The sequence below is a fragment of the Eubalaena glacialis genome, chromosome 3 (assembly GCF_028564815.1).
Source record: "Eubalaena glacialis isolate mEubGla1 chromosome 3, mEubGla1.1.hap2.+ XY, whole genome shotgun sequence".
NCBI classification, from domain to species: Eukaryota; Metazoa; Chordata; class Mammalia; order Artiodactyla; family Balaenidae; genus Eubalaena; species Eubalaena glacialis.
Window position 1 is genome coordinate 91,093,083 of NC_083718.1, and position 15,369 is coordinate 91,108,451.

At 34.1% G+C, this 15,369-nt stretch overlaps 1 protein-coding gene across 6 annotated transcripts in view; it reads right to left on the minus strand.

Annotated features, from left to right (window-relative positions):
* The window catches only part of MAN1A2 (mannosidase alpha class 1A member 2), a 193,353-nt gene that overhangs the window by 96,983 nt on the left and 81,001 nt on the right, over window positions 1-15,369 (minus strand). For all 6 annotated transcript variants that reach the window (XR_009700363.1, XM_061183625.1, XM_061183624.1 and 3 more), the window contains exon 5: window positions 12,593-12,673. Coding sequence is in view for 5 of the 6 variants with exons in the window: in XM_061183625.1 (XP_061039608.1) it covers window positions 12,593-12,673 (81 nt within the window). In the remaining variant the exon portion in view is untranslated. The remainder of the gene's footprint in view (window positions 1-12,592; window positions 12,674-15,369) is intronic.

Below are 15,369 nucleotides of genomic sequence, written 5' to 3' on the forward strand. Positions count from 1 at the left end.
AGCTGAATCCACTTTGCAGTTTTTCCAACACTTGCAGAACCAGCTTCATCACCCTCAATCCTCACTCCAAAGACACCTGCCAGCACATTTTCATCAGAGGTCTGAGTTTCAGCTATGTAGAGCCCTTTCTCTGAAGTTTCTAAGTTTCAGTAATTAAAACCTGTTGCCCATATTCCCTCAGCCATGGTTGCTTCCTGTAGGAGCCACCTCCATGATACCTTAGAGTATTCTTTTTAATCTAGCACTTTCTTAGTTAACTTTATACCCAGTTAATAACTCTTTATATGAAATTCTCTCTGTTCAAATAACTGGCATGGTTTCTGTCTCTTATAAATCGAATCCTGACTGATAAATAAATAATCCATATTTTCTTATTACCTATTATTAAATATTTGCTTATTTAAAACAGGAAAAGGAAAAAAAATTTAAATCACACCAGTTCCTCTATTCTGAACCAAATACTATTAAATATTTTGATATATTACCATCCTCCTTTTTTCTGTTCAAACATACAATTTTTAAGTAATTGGATTTTTATTCTTTCATTTCCTGCTACTAACATAGTATCGTAAGTACCTTTCCAATTTTTACAAAACTGCCTAATTTACTGTATCCATTTCCTTTCCTATCACTCACTACTCCACCTATTTCAACCTAGTTTCTGCCCCCATCATTTTACTTAAAGGGATCTTGCTAAGGATTAGCCACACATTTGAGCAAAGAGCATTTTCAGACATTATTGACCAGTTCCTCCTTAAAATACTTCCCTTGTATTCAATAATACTACAATCTCCCTGCGTCCTTCATTGACTCATCCTCCTCATACTTGACCTTTAATGTTGTGCTTCTTGAGGGTTGATTCTAAGTCTCCTTCTCTTCCTTTTCTAAATTGTCTCCCTGAGCAAGTTCATGTGTGCCTGTTTTCAATTATCAGCAAAGCAAGTGACTCCCAAATTTATATCACCCGTCAACACCTCTCCAGTGAGTACCAGATCCATTACATCTGTCTACTACTTATTTCTACTTAAATATAGCAAAATCCTCTCAAATTCAAAACACCTGAAACAAACTGATGAGCTTCCCCTCCCAATCCAGTATTCTTAAAGTTTTTAATATCTAATAACTGCCCCACCATCAGTCTAGTACCAAAACCCAGAAAACTGGAGGCGGGACCAACACCTCCTTCTGACTCATTTCCCCCTGCACAATATCACCCAACCCTTTTGAATTCATCTTCCTTGATATCATTTATCTCTCTCATCTCTACAGCCCATCTTAGTCCAAGTTGCTATTATTATTTGCCCCAAATACTGCAATGGCTAACTGACTGGATGAATGGAAACACACACACACACCCCCCACAAGCTACTGTTCTATAACTTGCTTTTGTCACTAAATATATCAAGCCTATGTTTACTGGTTGAAATATATCAAACTTATGTTCATAGTTGTACAGTATTCTATAGTAGTAGATGTATCAATTTATTCAACCATGCCCCCAGATGAATATTCAGGTCTTTGCAAACGCTGGCCTACTACACGTTTTCAAACATTGGATACTACAAACACTAATGCAATGAAAAAATCCTTCTGAGTATACCTTATGTATCCACGTTGTTACTTTTAGATAATATATTCCTAGAAGTGGGTTAGTGGGTCAGAGAACTTTACGTTTTAAATGTTTACTTGACACAAGCTAAATCATTTTCCAAAAAGTTTGTATCGTTTGTATTCTCTCCAACAGCATATCAAACATTTGTTAAAATTTAAATGTATTTAATTAGATACTATAAAGTGGGTACATTTTATTGTATATAAATTAACTTCATTCAATAGAGTTGCTTAAAATAAACAAACTTTGAACTTTTAAGTTCTTTACCAGGCAGAGAATGTGGAAGGGTGAGCGTCTATTTCAGGCAGAAAATTATGGTATAGTTCCATAAACATATAGGGAAATAAAACAAAGTGATCTAAATACACAGTTTCATGCATGCAGAATTTGGGGCTTCTCCTCTGTGGCTCCCTCCTGTCCTGGATTTTACCCCTAAATTTCTAGCACCTGTGGTAGCCCTAAACTCTGTCTTCTGACATGATTTTAAACAGGATTTTTTTACTTTCTCTTTCTGATATTTCACTGTTAGTGTAAAGAAATGCAACAGATTTCTGTATATTAATCTTGTATCCTGCTACCTTGCTGAATTCATTTATTAGTTCTAATAGTTTTTGTGTGGATACTTCAGGGTTCTCTATAGAGTATCATGTCACCTGCATATAATGACAATTTTACCTCTTTCCTTCCAATTTGGATACCTTTTGTTTCTTTTTCTTGTCTGACTGCTGTGGCTAGGACTTCCAATACTATGTTGAATAGAAGTGGTGAGAGTGGGCATCCTTGTCTTGTTCCAGCATTTAGCAGGAAGGCTTTCAGCTTTTTGCCATTGAGTATTATGTTGACTGTGGCTTTGTCATAAATGGCTTTTATTATGTTGAGATATGTTCCCTCTATACTCATTTTGGTGAGAGTTTTTATCATGAATGGATGTTGAATTTTATCAAATGCTTTTTCTGCATCTACTGGGATGATCATGTGGTAAACTCTAACTTCTTATCAAACCAGTAATCATAATCATAATCAACTGTGAATTGGTATTAGTACTGTGACTTTAAACATGTATGAATGTATACAAATGTGTAGATGAACTCACACATTTAAGATGAAATGTTGGAGAGTATATTTAAAATGGTATCTAGGTCAGCAAAGCTTAGTGGAATGTTTTATCCAATTATCAACACATCTACAGAAAATGCAGAGGTCGAATTGTCAATGGAAATTGCAGTAACTTCTGAAGCAAAAATAAAATGAGAATTAGTGCAATAAGGACAATAATGGCTAATATTTAAGTCAGGAAAAATTAACACTGTAACATTTCTCCTTTTTTATTCAGAACTTTAGGGCAAAAAAGGGACACTCTATTTGCCTTAGAAAATACCCCTGGGACTTGCCTGGCGGCGCAGTGGATAGGAATCTGCCTGCCAATGCAGGGGACACGGGTTCAATCCCTGGTCCAGGAGGATCCCACATGCCGCGGAGCAACTAAGCCCGTGCACCACAACTACTGAGCCCACACACCACAACTACTAAAGCCCGCATGCCTAGAGCCCATGCTCCGCAACAAGAGAAGCCACTGCAGTGAGATGGCCGCGCACCGCAACAAAGAGTAGCTCCCACTCGCCACAACTAGGAAAAGCCCATGCGGAGCAAAGAAGACCTAACGCAGCCAAAAGTAAAAAAGAAAATATCCCTGAACTTATTCAGAAACGATCTTACCTACAGGCAATGAAGTACACAACTGTGTTTTAGTAAAGAAAAAGTTTGCTGTTGTTGTTTCTTTTATTTTGTGTTTATATTCTGTGAAACATACTAATCTCTACATAACCATTTCTCTGTTTTATCTGACAGATTTCAGATGCATTTATCCACATAAATTACATTGTTATCTTAGGAAGGGATGCCACTTTGATAACTGTTAAAAAATGAGAAAATACTGTAAAAGAAATGTCATATATTTGAGGCTCAAGTAAACATAATAAATCATCAAGATTTTTAAACTTGTGAATATTTAAAATAAATAGCCTTGTTCTGAGAAAATATTATAAAGATTCACATTTATAATATTAATAAATCACAGGACAGAGGAACACTTTGTTAGGATGGCATATAACCCTCATTTGGTTCCCCGTACCAGAACATTGAATGCATATAAAATGTTCTTTATTCTAGTTACACTCTATCTAAATATAAGAAAGGCGCTTTGCCATGTTATAAATTATAGTTACTTTTCTGTCTTATGTGAGACATAGGAATTTATTGGCTATCCAGTATTAGAATAATCTTATATTCAATGTTTTATTTATTTTTAGCAGATTTCAGGGATTTATTTTTGGTTTCCTGGAATAGATATGGATCAGAGCTTTCAGTGTAAAATGATCAAGTAGAAAAGTAAAATGGTCAGTGAAATCTGATTGTATGAGAAAGTCAAAAAAGTAAAACGTTCTCTCTACTTTTTAGTAGAGTAGACTCTATCCTAAGAAATTAACTTATCTATTTTTAAATAAGTAGAAGGATTTCCCAGCTGTTAGAAACAGCATATTTACCACACAGGAAAAAAGTCAAAGGAAGAGGGAAAAAAAAGTAAAGTAGTATCTATTGAGTCAGGTGATATTGTTAGGCACCTTCACATAATTTAATCCCCCCAACAACTCTCAGGTGAACTCTCTCGTTCTTTTATAAATGAGGAAACTTAAATTACAGAAGGTAAATAGCTTGACAAATATTTTTATGAAACGGAGGCAGAATGGAGACTCAAACCTCTAGCTCCAAAGTACTTGTGCTTCCCTCCACTTCAAAATGTTTCTTCCTGAAGTCTGAGGAGTTAAAACTGCAAAAATGGAAATACTGGTAACATTGTATACTTTTTCAGCATTTTAGTGTTCTCCTATGACAACAGCAACCAAAATTTCAACATTTTGCTTCAACCTTCAGATAAGGAGCCTAATGAAATGGCAGAGGCTGACACTTCTCTTTCATAAGCTGTTCATAGGTAATTTTGAATCATATGCTTTTTAGTATGCAAATTAGTCAACTACACATAAACAATTTAGTATTTCCTCTACATAGTCAGACAGGCATGAAAGTAAGAAAAAATGCTCTATCTCAAAGACATCATATAATGTTTAACCTGGTAAATATTAGGAAGCATGGAGTAGCAAGTAACAGCAGTTCATCGCTGGGAGAGGAACAGGGGGTAGAAGCAGACCCTCTCTGAGGCACAGGCATACAGGGAATGCCTAAAGTGGACAGTAGAGCAAGAGCATTAAGAAAAACTTGCCTGCATAACAGGCCCACTCTAATTACAAGGTAGTGTTAGAGGAATTTGAAGCCAGTGGTACTTTGTAGGTAACCTTAGCAATAAAAAACCCAAACCTGGTTCAACTCAGACTAAACTGACTCAGCTCCTAACACTAATAGCACAGTCATGCTATTCCAGGCATAAATATTATTAAACTCAGTCTTCACTGTACCATCCATACATGATATTTTGCATTAAATAAAAAATTATTAAATACTTAAGAAAGCAAGAAAAATTAATCCACTTTCTAGAGACAAAGCAAGTGACAAATCACTTAATGAGGTTGAAATAATCACAAAGAATTTTAAATGACTATAATTACTATGTTAAAAGACCTAGTGGATAAGGTGGAAAACATACATGAAGACAACGAGGAATTTTAGCAGAGAAATGAAAACTGTAAAGGTCAAATGAAGTATTAGAAATAATAACTTTAAAAATCAAGGTAAAACAGAGATGCAAAATGCCTTCAACAATGATCCAGCAATCCCACTACTGGGCATATACCCTGAGAAAACTGTAATTCAAAAAGACACATGCACCCCATGTTCAATGCAGCACTATTTACAATAGCCAGGTCATGGAACCAACCTAAATAAATGTCCATCGACAGATGAATGGATAAAGAAGATGTAGTACATATATAAAATGGAATATTACTCAGCCATAAAAAAGAATGAAATTGGGTCATTTGTAGAGACGCGGATGGACCTAGAGACTGTCATACAGAGTGAAGTAAGTCAGAAAGAGAAAAACAAATATCGTATATTAATGCATATATGGAATCTAGAAAAATGGTACAAATGAACCTGTTTGCAAGGCAGAAATAGAGACACAGACGTTGAGAACAAACGTATGGACACCAAAGGGGGAATGGGGGGTGGGATGAATTGGGAGATTGGGACTGACATATATACGCTACTATGTATAAAATAGATAATAATGAGAACCTGCTGTATATAGCACAGGGAACTCTACTCAATGCTCTGTGGTGACCTAAATGGGAAGGAAATCCAAAAAAGAGGGGATATATGTATACATAAAGCTTCGCTGTACAGCAGAAACTAACACAACACTGTAAAGCAATTATACCCCAATTAAAAAAAAAAGCCTTCAACAGGCTCAAAAGTAGATCACATACATTAAAAGATATACCATGTGATACCACCTGAAAGAAAGTCAGAGTGACTATAACAGTATCAGACAAACTAAAGAACAGAGAATATGAACAGAGATAAAGAGAAAAATTTTAAAACAATAAAAAAACAAATTCACCAAGAAGACATAACAATCCTAAATATGTACACACCTAAGAACAGATCTCCAAAATACATAAAGTAAAAACTGATAGGACTGAAAGGAGAAACAGACAAATCCATAATTATAGTTGGAGGCTTCAAGACTCCTCAACTTAGTATTTGACAGAACAAGTAGACAGAAAATTAGTAAAACTACAGAAGATCAAGCAACACTATTACCTAGCTTGGCCTAATTGACATTTTAACCCAACCACGGCTGAATACACATCTTTTCAAGCATACATTCTTTTTGATAGACCATATTCTGGCCCATGAAACAAACATCAAAAAATTCAATAAATTTGCTCTCTATTCACTGCCAATTAAACAATTAAACTAGAAACCAGTAACAGAATGCTATCTGGAAAATCCTCAAATATTTGGAAATTAAACAGCGTACTTCTAAATAACTCAGCAATCAAAAAGGAAGAAGAGAAATTAGAAAACATTTTGAATTAAAGGAAAATAAAAACATAACATATCAAAAGTCATAGGATGCAGTTAAAGAAAGACTGAGAAGCAAATCTATGATATTAATGCTTACAAACTACTGGGAAAAAATAAGCTACAAAGATGTAATGTACAGCACAGGGAATATAGTCAATATCTTAAAATAACTCTGTATGGAGTATATGCTATGAAAATATGGTATTACTATGTATACATCTGAAACTAATAGAATATTGTTAAGTCAACTATACTTCAGTAAAAAATAAGATAAAAATAAATCAATAAAATAAAATAAGAAAAGTTGTCATATTAATGAGCTAACAAGCTCCAACCATAAGGAACTGGAAAAAAACAGGAAAAAAAATGGGGAGAGAGGTGCAACTTAGCCCCAAAGCAAGAAGTAAGTAAAGATAAAAGCAAAAAATTAATAAAACTGAATACACAAAAATAGAGAAAAGTCAATGAAACAAAATCTAGTTCTTTGAAATAAAAATATTAATACACTTGTAGCCAGACTGACAACAAAAGAGAAGATGAAATGGGGAACATTACTAAAGACCCTACAGATATAAAAAGGATAATAACAAGGTAATACAAACAAATTTATGTCCACAATTTAGAGGAAACAAATTCCCTGAAATACACAAACAACAAAAGCCACACAAACTACAAAAGCCACTCAAGAAGAAATAACCTGAACAGTGTTATATCTACCAAAGAAATTGAATACATACATTTTAAAACTTAGTGGGAAAAACAAAAACAAAAAACTCCAACACCATGTGGCTTCACTGGGAAATTCTACCAAACATTTAAGGAAGAAATAATATCAATTATACACAAACTTCTCCAATGGAAAAAAAGAAGAAACCCTTCCGAACTCATTTTACAAGGTCAGTATTACTCTTATACAAAACACACATACACAAAAAGATATTAAAACTGTAGCTCAATATCCCATATGAACACAGATACAAAAAAATTCTCAACAATACATTATCAAATCAATCCCAGCAATATTTAAAAAGGATAATACACTATGACCAAGTGGGGTTTCTTCCCAAAAATGCAAGGTTGGTTTCATGGTCAAAAATCAACCAGCATAATTCACATTATCAACAGATAAAGAAGAAACACCATATAATCATCTAATTAAATGCCATAAAAACATTTGACAACATTCAACATCCATTCATGATTTAAAAAAACCTCAGCAAATAGGAATAGCAGGGAACTTCTTCAAAATGATAAAGGGTATCTACAAAAAAAAAAAAACCCTATGGCTAACATTATGCTTAATGGTGAAAAACTAAATGCTCTTCCCCTGATATCAGGAACCAGGCAAGGATGCCACTCTCACTACTCCCATTTAACTCTGTATTTAGTGAAGGTTCTGGGCAATGTGATAAGGCAAGAAAAAGAAATAAAAGAACTATACAAATAAAACTGTTCTCTATATAGAGAAATAAAACATCTCTATTCACTGATGACATGATTGGTTGCAAAGAAATTCCCAAAGAATCTATTAAAATCCATTTAAAAGTGACTAGAATTAACTAGTAAATTTATGATAATCTCAGGCCACAAGGTCAATATAAAAATCAACTGCATAGTGTACAACAATGTGAATGTTATTCTTTTATGTTATGTACATTTTACCACATTTTAAAATAAATGATAGTATCAGAAAAGTTATCTAGACAAAAACAAAATGTCTTGAGTCAGCTGAAAATTTAAGTCTTTATTAAAAGGTTTTTTAAAGCACTTATATTTATATATACTGGCAGCATATATACAATCAGCAATTGAAATAAAATATACAGTACCACTTTTAATAGCATCAAAAAATATGAAATAGATACAAATCCATCAAAATATGTATAAGATCTGTAAAAACTAGAAACACCAATGAACAAAATTAAAGAACTAAATAAATGAAGAGATATATTATGTTCATGGATTGGAAGATATCAATTTTCCCTAAACTTACTGATAGACTCAATATAATCCTAATCAAAATCCCAGTAAGATATTTTGTAGAAATCAGGAAACTGATTATATAATTTATATAGAAAATAAAACTAGAATAGCCAAAACAATTTTGAAGGGGAACAAAGTTGGAGGACTCACACAACCTGATTACGAGACCATAAAGACCATGATTTCAATTCCATAAAGCCATAATTATGAACACAGTGTGGTAATAGCAAAAGGACAGACACACAGATCAACAACAGAGTCTAGAAGTATACCCACATTTGGTCAGTTGATTTCATATATGGTCAATTGTTTTCAACAAAGGTGCAAAGTCAATTAAATAGAGAAAGACTAGTCTTTTCAACGAATGGTGCTAGAATTTTTGGATATCCATATGGAAAGAAATGAATCTCAACCTCTACCTCACAGCATATAGAATTTAACTCAAAATGGATTATAGATTTAAAAGTATAGTAAAGTAAAACTATAATACATTTAGAAGAAAACAAGAGAAAATCTTTGTGACCTTGGATTAGGCAACACTTTGTAAATAAAATACCAAACACATGAACCATAAAAGATGAAACTGATACATTGGACTACTTCAAGATGTAACAACTTCAGTTCTTCAAAAGATACTGTTAAGACACTGAAAAGCCAAAGACAGAGAGAAAATATTTGCAAACACATAGGTTATAAAAGTCCTATGTCCAGAATATACAGAATATACAAAAAACTCTCAACATTCAATAATAAGAAAACAAAAAAAATTTGATGGCCAAAGACTGAACAATTAAAGAAGATATATGAATGACAAATAAGCCCATGAAAAGGTGCTCAACATGGTTTGTCATTAGAGAAAAGTAAAATAAAACCGCAATGAGATACTAATACACACCTATTAGAATAGCTAAAAATAATAAAGAAACTCTCAATACCAAGTACTGGTCATGATGGAAGGCAACTATTTGAAAAAGTCTGGCGAGTTCTTCCAAAGTTTACTTACCATTTGAGCCAGCAATCCCACTTCTAGATAGTTACCCAAGAGAAATAAAAATTTATGATCCCACAGAATCCTAATGCAAATATTTATAGCAGCTTTATTCAGAATCTCCAAAACTAAAAACCAATCCATTGGTGAATGGATAAACTGTTAGAGCCACACAATGGAATACCATACAGCAGTAAAAAGGAATGAATTACTAAATACATGAATAAATCTCAAATGCATTGTGCTACATGAAAGAAGCCAGTACTCCTTACTGTACGAACAGAAAACAGATCAGTCGTTACCAGAGGCTGGTGGTAGCATGCGGGGTAACTATAAAATGGTAAAAGGGAATTTTCTGGGATGATAGAATTCTTCTATATCTCACTTGTGCTGGTGCTTACTAGATTGTATGCACTGTCAAAACTCAAAGAAGTATACACTAAAGTGGGTGAATTTTACTCTATATAATACCTCAATAAACCTGACCAAAAAATCCTATCAATTAATTTACAATGATTTTATTCATATAAGCTAGGTCAGAGTTTCTCAAAGTATAGAACCAGCATTTCCAAAATCACGTTTAACACGGAGTACTTTATTAAAACCATAAATAATGGTTTCCACCTCAAACCAACTGAATTTCAGTCCTGTGAGTAGGGCTTGGAATCTTCATCTTTATAAAACACACTATGTGACCCTGAAACACACTGAAGTTTGAAAACCTCTTTGCAAGAGTATAGACCTTTTATTTTATTAAATGGGAACTGAGGTGTTCTAACAGTTGAAAGATAGGTTGGAGGTATAATCAAATTACATAGTAAAGGCTGACAGTAAAATCATATATTTAGTAAGAAATGTTATTTATCTAATATTATATATTAAATACCATCATCTTCAAACATATTTCTTCTACAGAAAAAGTCGTACATGGGTATCTCACTCTTTACACACAAAAGCACACAAAGATAGATGAAATAATTAAATATAAGTATATAAAATCATAAAAATCCAGAAGAAAAGTGGAAATATTTGTTTTGTAATGATACAGCCATAGGGAAGGCTTTCTAAAGACCAAAATCTAAAAGCCATAAGGGGAAAAACAATCCTAAAAATGACCACTTTAAAGTTAAACACAAAAAATAAAAACTGAAGACACCATAAAAATCCATCTTTACAATACATATAATAAAAAGTGAGCTTTCTTAAATTTACAAAGCTATTTTACAATCATTTAGACCAACAAATCAATTAAATCTATGTGCCAAGTAGTTTCTCAGAAAACAAAACAGAAATGACTATAACCTCTTCCTTTAGTTTCTTTCTTTTTTTTTTTTTTAAACACCTTTATTGAAGTATAATTGCTTTACAATGGTGTGTTAGTTTCTGCTTTATAACAAAGTGAATCAGTTATACATATACATATGTTCCCATATCTCTTCCCTCTTGCATCTCCCTCCCTCCCACCCTCCCTATCCCACCCCTCTAGGTGGTCACAAAGCACCGAGCTGATCTCCCTGTGCTATGCGGCTGCTTCCCATTAGCTATCTATTTTACATTTGGTAGTGTATATATGTCCATGACACTCTCTCACCCTGTCACCTGTCACCCCTCCCCCTCCCCATAGCCTCAAGTCCATTCTCTAGTAGGTCTGTGTCTTTATTCCCGTCTTTAATTTCTCTTTCTCACACTCTCCAACTCCACTCTTTAACCCATCTGAGTAGTAAAAAGCAATTTCCTACAGCCACTTCCCCATCACCGTAAGTCTCAAGTGTGTCTGTGTGTATTACACCAAGACTTCCATAAAGGAGAATTCAGAGTTGTTGTTTTGTTTTGTTTTAATTTACAGCAATAAATTGCATTCAATTTCTAAATAGGCAGTTTTATTAATTAATTTTTGGACTTAGGAGGATCCATATTCATTCTTACTGATTCATTCCTTAATTCTAATCTTATTAATATATTTTCTACTTTTGTTTCAACCATGTAATTAATTGCAATGGCAAATCCTGGAGAAGGATAACTCCTACAGAGGAGACATAGTGTATATAACGCTAGGATCTGTGATGAATTTGTTTCACTGAGATTCTCAAAATGGAAAAATCATTATTCCCAAGAAATAGAGCTCTACCTGAAGATCTAATTATTTCAGCAAACCTGTAGATTAGTTCAATACTAGACAATGTAAAAAGACGACATGGGGCTTCCCTGGTGGTGCAGTGGTTAAGAATCCGCCTGCCAATGCAGGGGACACAGGTTCGAGCCCTGGTCCAGGAAGATCCCACATGCCAGGGAGCAACTAAGCCCATGCACCACAACTACTGAGCCTGCGCTCTAGAGCTCCCAAGTCACAACTACTGAGCCCAAGTGCTGCAACTACTGAAGCCCGCACGCCTAGAGCCCATGCTCTGCAACAAGAGAAGCCACCACAATGAGGAGCCCGCACACTGCAACGAAGAGTAGTCCCCGCTTGCCGCAACTAGAGAAAGCCCTCGCGCAGCAACGAAGACCCAACGCAGTCAAAAAATAAAAATAAATTAAATAAATAAATTTATTAAAAAAATAAAAAGATGACATGGGGGCTTCCCTGGTGGCGCAGTGGTTGAGAATCTGTCTGCTAATGCAGGGGACACGGGTTCGAGCCCTGGTCTGGGAAGATCCCACATGCCGTGGAACAACTAGGCCCATAAGCCACAACTACTGAGCCTGCGCGTCTGGAGCTTGTGCTCCGCAACGAGAGGCCGCGATAGTGAGTGGCTCCCGCTTGCCGCAACTAGAGAAAGCCCTTGCACAGAAACGAAGACCCAACACAGCCAAAAATAAATATATAAATAAATAAATAATAAAAATAAAGGAATTCCTTTAAAAAAAAAAAAAAAGACAACATGATGCTAGGGAAATCTTTCATTTTACTAAATTCCATTCACAACCCTTTCCCCCCAAACAACATATCACTTGATTTTGCTCACCTCCTCTCCTGAAAGGTAATATGCTGCAAGTAGGCCTCCAATAAATCGAATGTTGACTTCAAACACAGACACCTCTGAATTCTGTGAAAACATATTGAAAATATTCACATATACATAAAGCTGTAAAGGTTTCAAAATATCTTCAAGCCTTCATATGTTTCTCACAAACATGCTGGGGAGAATGTTTTTTTTCCACTTTCTATGTCTTCGTTTCTCATGAAACTGCAATCTCACCTCCCATTTGTTAATGTTACTGAAACTCCTCTATTGCTGTCAGCACAGCTTCCTAATTGCCATAACCAATGGGCCATTTTCATGTGCCTTACATATTATTGTGAAATTATCAAGATATTTGATGCTATTGACTATTGTCCCTCATGAAAGCCTCTACTTCTTGAATTTTGGAATAGTGTTCTCTCTACTGGTCCCTTTCTGTTCTAATCACTACACTATAACGTCCATTTTTACTTCTATCTCTCCTCATGAATTTTAAATGTTTTTCTAGTATATGTAACTTAATCAATGTTAAAGGAGGTACCAAAAAATAATGGCAAGATGATAGATTTTTCAATTAATAATGTTGAAAAAACTGACTCCTAGGTAAGAATTTAATTTGGATACTCATTCCATATATATATATATGAAATCCAAATGATTTAGAAGTAAATACAGAAGAAAACTGAAATAAAGAAGTAGAAAAAAATGTGACAATATATCTATACTTCCTTGAGAAAGCAGGTACTTTGTAAGCATAAAATCAATAGCATTGATAATAAATGATGATAGAAGGACTTGAATTTCCCCATAATGAAAATTACCTATAAGAAAAAAAATCATGAACAAAATTAAAAGGCAAACAACAAACAGAAGGAAATTTGCCACAAGTATACCAGTATTAATAATCCTATCACATACACTCTATAGGTTTGTATTAAATATGGATAAAGATATTGCTGAAGAAGATTCTAATGCATGGAAAGAAATTAGAAGTGGCAAAGAAAATAACCAAAGAATCCATAGAATATACAAAATTGACTAACAGAAAAATAACATTCATAATTAATTTTTAAATAAAAATTAAAAGGAAATGTATATTACCCTGAAGTCTTTCCAACATTCATAGGCAGAAATCATTTGCTAACACAAGCATAATTCTCTAATATAGAATTTTCACAATATAATGTAATTTTTTAATAACATAACTGTTATCCTAACCCATCCTCAAAAGCAAAGTGGTTTATACTACTTCATATATTCCCAATATATAGCATACTGCAGGGTACATAGTAGACATTCACTAAATATAGAGAGGAAGGAAAAGAGGGAGAGAGGGCCTTTCTCCACTCATTAGAACAATAATACCATCTAACCAGTTTCCCTGACTTCATCCTTACCCTCTTCTCAGCACCCTACTTTTTCAGCACCATATAGTCACAGTGGTGAACCTTTTAAATCTTAAGTTAGCATAGGTTACTACTCTGTGCAAAACCTTACAATGACTTCTGGTTACACTCAGAGTAAAATGACTTACTAGACCCAACATAATCTGATTCCCCACAACCTCTCTGACATCATCTCCTACCCATGTCCCTCTGACTCACTTTATTATTACCCAACGGGTCTACCTGCTGTTTGAGAACTGTCAAACTCACTTCTGCGTCAGTCTTTATACTTTACCTGCAGATCTCTAAGCAAATGTCACTTAGAAAGTTTTTCTGACCATACAATATAAAATTGTGAAGTAATCCCTCATCACTAATATTCCTTACTCTGTACTATTTCCCCAATTAACACTTATCATCATCTGAATATTATATAATTCTTATTTGTAAAATTCATATCTTCCCTCACAAGAGACAGAAGATAAGAAAAGTTTCTAGAGGGAGAGAAGGGAGAGACTGAGGGAGAGGCATTATTCACAGGAGTAATGACTGAGAATCTTCCTAAATTGATGAAAACAAAAGTCCTCAGACTGATAAAACATGAGTCCTTTAAGGAATAGTCTAAATACAGAATGGCAATGGAATTACAGAACAACAAAGCAAAAAAAGAAAATATTAAAACAAGGGGAAAAAAGACAGATTACCTTTTAAATATTAAACTGATAGCATGCTTTTCAATAGCATAACAGAAACAGGAAGACAATGGAACTGTATCTTTAAAAGGTTAAGAGAAAATAATCATCAACCTCTAATTCTATACTCAGCTATCATATCTATTAGGAGAAAGCTTGGCTGTCTCATATCCACATGACTTCCCTTGGGTCTCTTCTCAGAAACGTCACCTTCAATATCCAATGGATATAAAATAGCAACCTCTCACCACCGCTTACTCCAATCCTACTTACTCTTCTTTAAGAGTAAGCACTTATCACTATCTGACACGCTATATTCAATATATCTTGAATATGTATTTACTACTTCTCTCCTTAAACAGAGATAAGACTCTGTTTTGTTCATTCCTGTATCCATAGATTTAGAACAGTGTCTGTCACAGAGAAGGCACTCAATAAATATATTTATTTATTTATTCATTACTTAATTTGGAAGTTTCAAATACAAGTTGGGACCAACTAGACAACAATTACACATAAGACAAGAGAGAGATGAGCTAAATTAAAGCATTCTAAGATCCTTATGTTTTTCAGAAGGAGGATAGAGAAAATGATTAATTTTAAACTTTGGTAAGTATACCTATTAAAATTTTAAGGGTAACCCCAAAATGAATGGAAATGGAAAGTATAAAGTCAAACTAGTAGAGGGAAAAAGAGACATGAA